Source organism: Schistocerca nitens, chromosome 6, assembly GCF_023898315.1.
Source record: "Schistocerca nitens isolate TAMUIC-IGC-003100 chromosome 6, iqSchNite1.1, whole genome shotgun sequence".
In the NCBI taxonomy this organism is placed as follows: domain Eukaryota; kingdom Metazoa; phylum Arthropoda; class Insecta; order Orthoptera; family Acrididae; genus Schistocerca; species Schistocerca nitens.
In genome coordinates this window covers 519,300,529-519,313,650 of record NC_064619.1, presented here as the reverse complement: position 1 = coordinate 519,313,650, position 13,122 = coordinate 519,300,529, and the positions used below count along the sequence as shown (strand labels likewise).

Below are 13,122 nucleotides of genomic sequence, written 5' to 3'. Positions count from 1 at the left end.
ATCATGGCCAGTTTCATAGAGAATTGAATTTCTTCTTATCCGGACATATAGATATTTTCCAAGGTCACCAGTTTTATAGCCCCATACCCTGGCAGTGATTGAGTGTTTGGTGAAAGAATATGCCAGTCTCCTCATAGTGGGAAATGTGTCACTGTGTAGCCAACAGGGATTTAACTTCAATTATTTGCTTACTGGGTCATCTTAGCTATGACAGATTAGAGGAATAGTAATTATACTTAAGTAACTCTGACATTTTTAGAGTATATCTGTTAAAATCCAACTGAATTGGTATAGATACTTTATTTGTCTGAAGTAACTGGTATCCAAAATTCTATAGTCGCTATCGTATATCAAAATGTGTACAGCCTTTCCTACTTATATTGTCCGGTAAGTTCCCTGGACATGGGTTTCTGGATGACTTTTTCGAACTCTCCCCATTTCCTAAACTTCATCAGCCCTTTACCTTCACTTCTCCTTCTTCCCTTTCAACCCTTCTGCCAGAAGAAGGAGCCACTGAATCTGAAAGCTTGTACATTTCTTTAATCATATGTACAGGGTGTACATAAAGTCTAGGAACACTTTCAATTATTTATTGCACAAGCACCAAACCTTGTACAGATATCATACATATGTCATTTTGAAGAGAAATGCTGAAAGTCTTTTTTTCATGTATACTGCCACAACCTAGTTTGGTAATTTGGTGATAGCCAGTGCTAGTCCAAACATGGCAAGTTCAGGTGCAGGGCGAGCTTTCTGTGTGTAGTTCGGCAAAAACAAGTGTGCTGCAGCTGTTCAACAGATGTTTAGAACCAAGTACGGTAAGAAGCCATCAACAAGGAAGGCCATTTACCACTGGCACAACAAATTCGTTACAATGGGTTGCTTGTGCCCGGCAAGGAGAAGTGGACATCCCAGTGTGAGTGAAGTGAATGTGGAGCACGTACGAGAGACATTTATGAGTCCAAAGAAAATGATGTGTCGTGCATCTCTTGAACTCGAAATGGCTCCAGTGACACTGTGGAAAGTCCTGCAACAGAAGCTGTCTTTGAAACCATTCAAATTGGAGCTAGTGCAGAAGCTTAATGATGACAACAAAGACAAGCGTTTTGAGTTTTGTTCGCAGTTGAAATGACTGAATGAGGATGAGGATGGCATTCTTGATTGTTTGTTGAATTCTGTTGAATCTGGGGTACAAAGCATCCACATGAATGCATTGAATTTGAGTGTGATTCCCCAAAGGTAAATGTTTTTTGTGCCTTGTCACGTCGAAAACTGTAAGGGACATTCTTCTTCACCGAGAGCACTGTCACTGGATATATTCCTACTTGGACATGTTGCAGAATGGCTGATGCCTCAAATGCAATCGGACTCTCCGTTCATCTTTCAGCAGGATAGGGCTCCACCCCATGTTCATCGTGAAGTTCGTGGGTACCTGAACACGGAGCTGCCACATTGATGAATCGGCCGTGCTACAGAAGGGGACAGCTGTTTCATGAAATGGCGTCCCCGATCACCAGATCTCACTCTGTGTGGCTTTTTTCTGTGGGGACACATTAAGGATCTGGTGTATGTATCGCCTCTACCACGTGATGTAGCAGAGCTCCGGGAGAGAATACGGGAAGCAACTGTCACAGTTGGCAATGCCATGCTGGGACGGGTATGGCAAGAATTTGATTACCTTATTGACGTCTGCTGGGTCACTCATGGTTCGCATATTGAATGTTTGTAAAAAAGACTTTCAGAGTTTCTCTTCATAATGCAATATGTATGACATCTGCACATTGTTTAGTTCTTGTGCAATAAATAACTGAAAGTGTTCCTAGAGTTTATGTACACCCTGTATTTTCTCCAGCCGCTGCTTGGTGAAGCAATGTCTCATGTTCAAAGAAACATATTGAACAGGAGGCACAGGACTGGTAATAACCTACTCAATAGTTTTCAGTGACAGATTTCTTTGATATCCAAAAGGGAAACACTTTTCCATTAATACACAGATTGTTTCACACACACATACACACACACACAGAATTCTGTTGCCAGGCCCCATTGTAATTATGACAACACATACCATTTTTGTCCACCTACAACAACAGCTGTGAGAAACTTGTACATTCAAAACTAGGCGATTTCACTGTAGTGTTCCTCGGACATGCTGTACTCTTGACTTTTGACACGATGTTCTGTGTCATGTAGAAGAAAACTGACAATCAGTACTTGAAACTTTGCCAATGCCATGGGCTCCCTGTAGATTAGACGGGTCAGTTCGTCTATGCTGTGTGTGTGTGTGTGTGTGTGTGTGTGTGTGTGTGTGTGTGTGTGTGTACACCATGAAGTGGGAGATTTGAAATCGATCTGATCTTCAAACTTATCCAAATGTTACATTTGTAGACATGTTCCTTACTGAAACTCTTGTCTAATAAGTACCCTCTACAACCCCTGAAAGCTTGTAATAGAAATTGTGAAACACCATGTACACCAAACAAATACTTTGATATTATTATAATTATTGTGCAAGACACATTTTCAGACTTTCTTAGCAGTGAGCTTGAGAAACAGCATCTGAATCAATTACTTTGTAAGTTTTCTTTGTGAGTTAGTTCACAGCTCTGGGAGCATATACTACTGACACACTGGCTTGATCTGCCAAATGGTGCAACAATTTTCATGGACTTCCTTCCAAGGCATCTAGTGTAGCTAAAACTGATATGCCACCTGCCAGAGTCTGACTAATGGTGTAGAACATCATCAGCAAATGGAGCCGGCCTCACTGCTATCGATTCATATGCAATGCTGTACACAGAACATGTGTTTTATTTGAAACTTCCGGTATTTATATCACTAAATTTGCGTCATTGGAGCTACTAATTTAGGGCCGGAAACAGAATAGTTCCAGCTGAAAAAAACAAAGTTGATGTCCATTTGTCAAAGGTTAACAGAGCTGCAAAAACAAGCTGTATATTGTTTCGTGAGCCCTTTGTGGCTGTTTCTCAAGTTCATAACACATTATCAATATTTATAGTTTGTTAAGACGCTAGAGATGAAAAATTTATTCACTTGTAGCTTATAGCTGTGATCTATCTTTATATACACTGCCTGAAATGGGAAGTGCTACACCATGAATATCTTGACTAAATGCCATTGAAATGATACTCCAGTATTTCCTCCTGGATATGTTGGTTAAAACTTTGTCCTTATGCGATTCTGTTTTAAGCACAGAAAAAAAGGCATTCCTACAAATGAACGATGATGTGAGTACACAACAGCTATTGGGCATGTCTAACACAACTGAACTTTTTAGGTGGAGATCACAATAGAGATTCCTATAGGGCATTCACAAGCAGTGTATTGCCATCTTTTGGTCTTTTGAGAATAGCTAAATCATTGGCAGGAGGGAGCATCACACCAAAAGATTGCACAGACAGTTGGCTGCAGTACAATGATTGCAGAATGAAAGATTATGAGAAGGATTCAGGCCAATGGTGTGGCAAGAAGGGTAGGTACAGGTCCTTCTAGAAGGACTATGCTTCACATGGATCATAGGATTGTTCAGCTGACTCTGACAGACAGACAGACAGATTATAACAGCTGAAATCTGTACATAGGTTACAGGCAGAGTGCCACCACAAACTGTTAGGAGCGACCACAAACCATTAGGAGCCTATTGCTGAGTGCTGGATTGAGATCTCATGTTGCCTAGATCATTTACTGCTGGAACCGTACCAATGGCAACAGAGACTTGCATGGTATAGAGTAAAGAGGAACATTGAGTGGGTTTTCATGATACTCAGTGAAGAGTCTGGCTTTTGTTTGTGGCAGATGGACTTTCAACCAGTGAAAAGTTCACTAGAAGCAGTGATTCTTGAGACCCACACCCCTCTAACTCTCGGAACCATACTGTGCAGAGCTGTTGGGTGTAACAATAGTACTGATTTGATAATTTTCAAAGAGAGGCTAGGTACTTGCCAGTGTGTGTCAGGAACAGTAAACCTTGTCATTCCCCTCATGATCAAATTGTATATTCCAGTAGAATAATACAAGAACCCACAATGCAGTTCATACCACAAACACCTTGAGGAATGAGTGGGTCCTTAACTAACGTGCCTGGTACCCTCGATTTTCACCAATATGGCATGCGTGGGATGCAATGAGCAGTAACATACTACCATAGCATATGTTTCTGGCATGTTAAGAAATTCCCCCTGATGACATTTGGAGGCTGTCTACTCCAATGCTACAATGAATACAACATTGGTTCATGCACATAGCTGTCACACATCACACTGATGTTGGTGGTGGACATCGGTTACAAATGGAATGAATGTTTCATCATTTTGTACCTGTTAGGTGATTAACATCTTCACCAGTTTGACATGTACCAGACTAGTGTTCCATGAAGTAACAATTTCCATTTCCTAGTGCATAAATCCACAACCAGTCATGTATTTAAGTGCAAATATGACTCTTAGACAGCAGTAGCGCTGCATCTGAAATTCTTTGCTTACCTGCCCCAAGGCCAATGGGACTGAATGCAGTCGATGTGAGAACAGAGGACGTCAAGGCACTGCCAATGGGTCCAGGTGGTAGTAAGCCGAAGCCTGAGAAGGCGCCAGGTGGTGGTGGGGGTAGTGGCGCTGCAGTTGGCCCCGAGGCTGATGTCGGCGGGCCAGGAGAAGGTGTCGGAGCGCCGACAGAGGAAGAGCGTGGCGTTAGGTCGAGGGCGCCACTCAGTGAGCCACCAGACTCCGACGCCGAGGGGCTGGCTGCGGCGCTGGGGCCGGCGGGGGCACCAGCGCTGGGAGACGGCGAGCGGTCACCGTTTAGGGGTGGCGCCGAGCCTGGTGTGGCCGCCGGTGGCGAGCACTTGGCCGCCGAAAGCTGTGACGCCATTGTTGTGATGGTGCGCACCTGGTTCTCGAGTGCCGCCAGGGACGTGCAGAAGATTTGTGGTGGCGGTTGCTGCTGCAAGGCAGATGTGCAAGCCTGTGGTTGCTGCTGATGCTGCTGCTGCTGCTGCTGCTGCTGCTGCTGTTGCTGTTGTTGCTGTTGCTGTTGCTGCTGCCCTCCACCACCACTGCTACTCGAGTTGTCGTCATCGGGGTAGTCGGGCTTTTCCTCTTTGAGCTCCCCGTGTGCAGACCCTGCCGGGAGCTTGGTGTGGTGCTGCGCGGGTGGTAGGTGAATGCCTGGTGGTGGCAGCGGTGGGAAGGCCTGCAGAAAGGAGACGGGACCGGGAAAGGGAGGCCCAGGAGTCGAGGCCGCTGCAGGGAAGTCTTTCACTTCTGCAGCTTGTATCTGTTCCGGGGTCAGATCTGTGGGTTCTCCCGTATGTAGCCTGATGTGCTGCTGTAGTACCAGCGCATTAGTGAACTTCTTGTGGCAGACGGGGCACTGGTGCAGCACTCTCGCCGGAGGCTTGGCACGGTGCACGCCCATGTGCGTCTTGAGGTTGCCCTTGGTGGTGAACGCGCGGCCACATATCTTGCACTTGAACGGCCTTTCACCGGTATGTGTACGGTAGTGCATCTGCAGTGCACTCTTGCACGAGAGGACGCGGTGGCAGATGACACACTGGTTGGGGTCCGTCAGTTTGTGCTCGATGTTGTCGACTAGCTGCTGCAGCTTGGAGGTCTCCGACGTTTTGGTGATCTCGATGAGAGACTCCCACGAGTTGTCGTTGCTACCTGGCCGCGGGAGGAGACTGGTATAGATGGCCGGGTCCTTGGCAGGGTCGATGGCAACTGCACTACCGGAAGACGTCGAGCTCGGTGGTGAGAGCCTGCTGGAGGTGCCCGCGCCCTTGCTCGACAGGTTTTCTGGCTGGTCCTGCAGGCTGTTCTCCTCGTCCTGGCTGTTGTATTTACTGTCCAGACTGTCGTCGTACGGTGAAGACGACGGGAACCTGGCGGACATATCGACATCTTCAGGGTCCTCGGGAGGTTCCCGTTTCGGGCTGAGGCGACCTTCGCAGTCGTCTTCCTCTTGCCGCCGCTGCGTCGACGCGGCATCGTCCATCTCTTCCTGTTTGACGAATGGCGGCTCCTCGTTGCCGTCGTGTTGTTGCTGCTGTTGTTGCTGTTGCTGTTCTTGCGGTCGCGGTTGTTGCTGCTGCTGTTGCATCGGGGGAGGGGGAGACTGCCTGGTTGGCTGAGGTTTCGACAAGTTCTCGGGCGCATCCTGCTCCGCTGGCGCGATGCGCGGTAGCGGTCCGGGCGCGAAAAGGGCGTGCGGCGGCAGTAGGGGAGGTGGGGGCAACGGCAGCAGGTCGTGCGGCGGCACGGCGTGCGGCGGCGGCGCCGGCTGCTGCGGCGGCGGCGGCTGTGGAGGTCTGTACAGCGGGAAGCTGAACGGACTCTGCGGGGGCGGAACTGGCGGCACGGGCGGCGGCGGCTGCTGTCCGTGCGGCGACAGGCTCTGCCCCAGTTGCGCCAGCAGTGGTGGATGGTACTTGTCCAGGTGCTCTGGCACCGGGTTCGGATTCATTTTTATGTGTGGGAACTTGGCCGAGTGCCTCTGGAAGTGCACCTTGAGGTTCCCCTTGGTGGTGAAGCGGCTGCCGCACACGTTGCACTTGAACGGCCGCTCTCCCGTGTGCGACCTGATGTGTATCTGCAGCGCCGAATCGCTGCCGAAGACCTTGCCGCAGTAGCGGCAGCGGTGCTTGAAGAAGGGCTCGTTGCGGCCAGACTTGGAGTCGTACGGCGAGAGCGAGCTAGACTTGCCGCCGGCGCCGCCCTTGCGGAAGGCCAGCTCGTCTGCCAGGTTGTTGGCCAGCAGTCCCTGGCTTGCGTTCTCCAGCACCTCTTGCGCTCGCCGCTGTAGCATCTCCAGGGTGTTGGGTTCGTTGAGTGGCGGCGGCTCCGGGTTGGTGATAATAGACGCTGCCAGCGATGACGAGATGGAGCACGGCAGCAGTTGCTGTGGGACCTGCGCCGGCGGCTGCCCCTGCTGTGGCTGCAGCTGCGAGTGGAGTTGCTGCTGCTGCTGGGGAACCGCCTGTGGAGGCGGGGGTGGCGGTGGAGGAGACGGACCTGCCACCTGCATTTTATATTTATTACTTTATTATATGTAGTACACAAATTACTGGAAAATATTATTGTGAGAGCAACTGAACATTTACGGTTGTGAAATAAAACTTGTTTTGTTCATACAAGACATCTTCTAAACAACAGATGCGGGTGAATAAATATAACCCGTCTTCCTAGATTTGCGAAAGGCGTTGGACACCACCACATTGCCGCCTAGTAACAAAATGGAGCTTCTTCGCAGATATGTGGTTGGCTCGATGAACGTTTGACAAATAGAACCCAGTACGTTATGAATGTTCCGCAGAAACGAAACTGACATCAGCTGTGCCCCAAAGAAAAGTAATAGGATCTCTAATGTTCTCAGTATACATGCACGATTAATCAGACAGGATCAGCAGAATTGTTCAAATGTGTGTGAAATCTTATGGGACTTAACTGCTAAGGTCATCAGTCCCTAAGCTTACACACTGTTGTTGTTGTGGTCTTCAGTCCTGAGACTGGTTTGATGCAGCTCTCCATGCTACCCTATCCTGTGCAAGCTTCTTCATCTCCCAGTACTTACTGCAACCAACATCCTTCTGAATCTGCTTAGTGTATTCATCTCTTGGTCTCCCTCTACGATTTTTACCCTCCACGCTGCCCTCCAATGCTAAATTTGTGATCCCTTGATGCCTCAGAACATGTCCTACTAACCGGTCCCTTCTTTCATACTCCTCTTCTCACCAATTCTATTCAATACTTCATAATTAGTTATGTGATCTACCCATCTAATCTTCAGCATTCTTCTGTAGCACCACATTTCGAAAGCTTCTATTCTCTTCTTGTCCAAACTATTTATCGTCCATGTTTCACTTCCATACAAGGCTACACTCCATACAAATACTTTCAGAAATGACTTCCTGACACTTAAATCTATACTCGATGTTAACAAATTTCTCTTCTTCAGAAACGCTTTCCTTGCCGTTGCCAGTCTACATTTTATATCTTCTCTACTTCGACCATCATAAGTTATTTTGCTCCCCAAATAGCAAAACTCCAAATAGGTTACACACTAGTTAATCTAAATTATCCTAAGGACAAACACACACCCATGCTTGAGGGAGGACTCGAACCTCCGCCGGGACCAGCCGCATAGCCCATGACTGCGGCGCCTTAGACTCAGAAGAATTGTAAGATTGTTTACTAACGATGCTGTTATGTACAGGAAAGTAATGTCGTCGGAGAATTGCGAAAAGACTTGAATAATATTTTCATTTTGTTTATTGAATGGCAACTCTCTTTAAATGCGGTTAAATGTAAGATAATGCCAATAACAAAGGGAAGCAGGCCCATAGTAAGTGAAGAATAGTGATGAATACCGTGACCTCGTCAGGTCGTTTAAATATTTAGGGGTAGTACTAAGAAGCAATATGAACACGTAAATTCAATATTAGCGATGCGAATGGAAGACTTAGATTTGTTGTAAGGGTTCTGAGAATAAGCACTGCATCAGGATAGGAAATAGCGTACAAACTAGTGCGACAGTTCCAGCGTATTGTTCAAGTATTTGGAGTCGTTAACAAGTTGCGTGACAACATACATCGAGGGAATCGGCGAATTCTGAGACGCGCTGCTAGGATCATAACAGGTGTCAGTATAGCCCATACGAAAGTGTACCAGAGATGCTCGGGGAACGTAAATGAGAATCCTTGGAATAAAAATGATGGAATTATGGGGAAACTCTGTTCGGTAAATTTAGACAACCTTAATTCGAAGGAGACTGTGCGACCATTATTCTCTTACCGTTGTACATCACGTGTATGTATCATAATAAGATAAACATTAGGACACGTAAAGAGGCACATAGAAAGCTTTTCCTTGTCAATAAGCAAATGGAATACAAAAGAAAATTGGTAATACTGGCATGTAATGCCCTCCCGCCGTGCACTGCACAGTGGCTTACAGAGCGTACTGTAAATGATTTACTGCGTGGAAGACATTCTCGAGTCATGCTGAGGAAATAAAGACTTCAGTAGTAAACAATGATAAAGGACAAGTTGGTTGTTTTGGGGAATTGCGTGGGAAAAGTTTGGATAAAGTCTCATAAATAAGATTTTCAATTACATGCAACGTGAATTTTTTGTTCAGGTAAGTCATTGTTTTCAAATATATCTACAGTAACCACATATTTTTGAAATGGAACGTTCTACACTATTTCTAAAAACTCATCAATGGGTACTTAAAAATGTTTACTTGCAGACTAAGTGCATTTAACATGGGTTAGCATTAACTTACCACTGTTTACTTGCTGGGCGAATTGACGAAGCTGTACTGTGAAACCTCTCACAAATGCAAATTTAAAAGGTCCGAATTGTTTCTGGGATTGGTACTAAGATCTCCGTTAACAGTTGCTACAGTAATAAAGTACACTCCTGGAAATGGAAAAAAGAACACATTGACACCGGTGTGTCAGACCCACCATACTTGCTCCGGACACTGCGAGAGGGCTGTACAAACAATGATCACACGCACGGCACAGCGGACACACCAGGAACCGCGGTGTTGGCCGTCGAATGGCGCTAGCTGCGCAGCATTTGTGCACCGCCGCCGTCAGTGTCAGCCAGTTTGCCGTGGCATACGGAGCTCCATCGCAGTCTTTAACACTGGTAGCATGCCGCGAGAGTGTGGACGTGAACCGTATGTGCAGTTGACGGACTTTGAGCGAGGGCGTATAGTGGGCATGCGGGAGGCCGGGTGGACGTACCGCCGAATTGCTCAACACGTGGGGCGTGAGGTCTCCACAGTACATCGATGTTGTCGCCAGTGGTCGGCGGAAGGTGCACGTGCCCGTCGACCTGGGACCGGACCGCAGCGACGCACGGATGCACGCCAAGACCGTAGGATCCTACGCAGTGCCGTAGGGGACCGCACCGCCACTTCCCAGCAAATTAGGGACACTGTTGCTCCTGGGGTATCGGCGAGGACCATTCGCAACCGTCTCCATGAAGCTGGGCTACGGTCCCGCACACCGTTAGGCCGTCTTCCGCTCACGCCCCAACATCGTGCAGCCCGCCTCCAGTGGTGTCGCGACAGGCGTGAATGGAGGGACGAATGGAGACGTGTCGTCTTCAGCGATGAGAGTCACTTCTGCCTTGGTGCCAATGATGGTCGTATGCGCGTTTGGCGCCGTGCAGGTGAGCGCCACAATCAGGACTGCATACGACCGAGGCACACAGGGCCAACACCCGGCATCATGGTGTGGGGAGCGATCTCCTACACTGGCCGTACACCACTGGTGATCGTCGAGGGGACACTGAATAGTGCACGGTACATCCAAACCGTCATCGAACCCATCGTTCTACCATTCCTAGACCGGCAAGGGAACTTGCTGTTCCAACAGGACAATGCACGTCCGCATGTATCCCGTGCCACCCAACGTGCTCTAGAAGGTGTAAGTCAACTACCCTGGCCAGCAAGATCTCCGGATCTGTCCCCCATTGAGCATGTTTGGGACTGGATGAAGCGTCGCCTCACGCGGTCTGCACGTCCAGCACGAACGCTGGTCCAACTGAGGCGCCAGGTGGAAATGGCATGGCAAGCCGTTCCACAGGACTACATCCAGCATCTCTACGATCGTCTCCATGGGAGAATAGCAGCCTGCATTGCTGCGAAAGGTGGATATACACTGTACTAGTGCCGACATTGTGCATGCTCTGTTGCCTGTGTCTATGTGCCTGTGGTTCTGTCAGTGTGATCATGTGATGTATCTGACCCCAGGAATGTGTCAATAAAGTTTCCCCTTCCTGGGACAATGAATTCACGGTGTTCTTATTTCAATTTCCAGGAGTGTATAACAACCTCTTAAGAATAATCTATGGTTCAGCATGATAAAAGATAATTATAGCAAGAACCTTATTACAGCACGTAAGGATGGATCTTAACATTTCAACTATCATTTTCGTAAACTATGTTAAGGAACATAACGAAACATTGTTTATTTGCTTAAGTAAGTACTCACATTTACCTTATTAGCTAAAACTTTTGAGGTGCATTGGTGCTCACAGACTTGCTGTGGATTTTTATCTGAGTTTCAGTTATCCACAGCATCTTCATATTTGTACAAATCGCTCCTGAAAAACATTTTCCTGGCACGAACGCCATATTCGTTACCGCTACTGCATCCGTGTTTTTGTCACTTGCACACATCCTGACAAAGTTGCCGTTAGCAAGTATCGTAAATTTGAGCTAACGTTGTCACATCGCTGTTTATTGCGGAACTATCAACTAATATGAATGAACACACTATTTTCCATGTTTTACCTGCAAGAACTTTGTTTCTCGTCGACTGTCCTTCATCATTGTTTACAGCCGAGGTCTTCAGTTCACTCCTGATGTACGTTATTTTCCAATTTTACAATTTCGTTCATTTTCAGTCTTTCACTAATGAATTACGTTCTCTCCTTGCGAGTACTTACAGAGTGTAATTTAGCAGTATCTTATCACATGCTGGGCTGAATCAGCACTAAGGGACCAGGAGAGGGCTTTCATTCAACATACTCTGTTCACGGCGTTCTTATGTATCGTGTGGTCCCCCAGAACGAGCCATTGTTACAAAAATTCGCACGACTTGTCCTTCGGTCCACACACAGCAGCAAGGACTAAAAACGAACGTCTGTAACAGGTAATATTATTTTGGTGCTTCAGAAGCTACCTTTTTTAACTACCTTATAATGGTCGATTTTCAGCCCGCTTTGTTCTGTTAAGTTCATCTTCAGTTGTCGAAGAGGAGCAAACAATAGCTGCAATGTCGTCAGCGAACTGGAGATGGTTCAAGTAAGATCCATTAACACGAAATCCTTCTCGTTTTCCCCACCCGAAGTGCTTCAGAGGGACAGAAATCTGAATACCTTACCTCCAACCTCATGAATGCGAATTCAATCTGTCGTTCTGTTACCAAACTTGCAGTTCTCTGCAATGCACAAAAGACGCAGAACTTGGACTGATGTTGTGCATGTGACAGTTCTATCAGCATACTTCATGTTGAAGACCGTCGTATGATGTTTTCTAGCGTTATAGCTGTTTCAATGTTCTTTTTCTATCGGGCAATGGACCTTCAAGTCTGGACCTGTTTTATCCGTTTCTCCTTCATTTGCCAACATGTTTTATTCAATCTGAGTGTCATGGAGCATTTGTTTATGTAAGCTGCGAGCTAGATTTTCTGCTGCCGCTGTATGTCTTTTTTTGTGGCATATTGGGCTGTGAATTTATTATTAAATGTTTCCCAGATGTTCTCCTCGGTGATCTACGATTTCCGCAAATATACAGTTGAATTTTCCAGTCTAATACGAAGGCATGCTGAAAAGTAATGCCTCCGGTTTTTTTTCTGTTCTCGATATTGTCTGAGTTATGTACATATTACTCGGTCAACGTTCCCGCTTCACTGACGCAATTTGCAATCATCTACTACTAGAGAGCTCCGAATTGTATTCCGTAACATGGCTGTGTGTAACGTACTACGTCGGTGCGTGAGAAACAAATTGCTGTAAACGAGTTTTTAACAGCAAAAACGTACCTCCAACTGAAATCCGTAGAAGAATGAAAGCTATGTATGGTGATGAGTGTATCGACATCAGTAATGTGCGACGTTGGGTTATAAGTGCTCATAATGAAGGAAACAATGGTGCTAACTTCAGCGTATGTGACTGAGCTCGGAGTGGACGACCATGTACGACAACCGAGGAGTCTCATTGGAACCGGGTTGAAAAACTCTGAGAAAACCGAGGCACTCACCGTGCACTCAGTTTTCTGCAATGATGGCCTGCACATGCTCTCGTGAGCTGTGTCTGCGTTATCCGACAATTTTCTCTGGTGGAATCATCAACCCGATTCCGTCGAGTTTGATCGGTTGCCGCATGCGGTCGTCCACCCCGAGCTCTGTCACACACGTTGAGGTTCCACCGTTTCCTTCATTACGAGCACGAACAACCCAACATCGCATATTATGATGTAGATACAGTGATCACAGTACGCAGCTTTCATTCTTCTATGGATTTCAATTGGAGGCACGTTTTCTGCGGTTGGAAACTAGATTATAGCATGCTGTTTCTCATGCACCGAC

General features: G+C 46.9%; 1 protein-coding gene across 2 annotated transcripts in view; it reads right to left on the bottom strand.

The window, feature by feature from the left end:
- Positions 1–13,122, bottom strand: part of LOC126262290 (homeotic protein spalt-major-like) — a 587,215-nt gene that overhangs the window by 28,706 nt on the left and 545,387 nt on the right. For both annotated transcript variants that reach the window (XM_049958813.1, XM_049958814.1), the window contains exon 5: positions 4,503–7,035. In XM_049958813.1, coding sequence (XP_049814770.1) covers positions 4,503–7,035 — 2,533 coding nt within the window. The remainder of the gene's footprint in view (positions 1–4,502; positions 7,036–13,122) is intronic.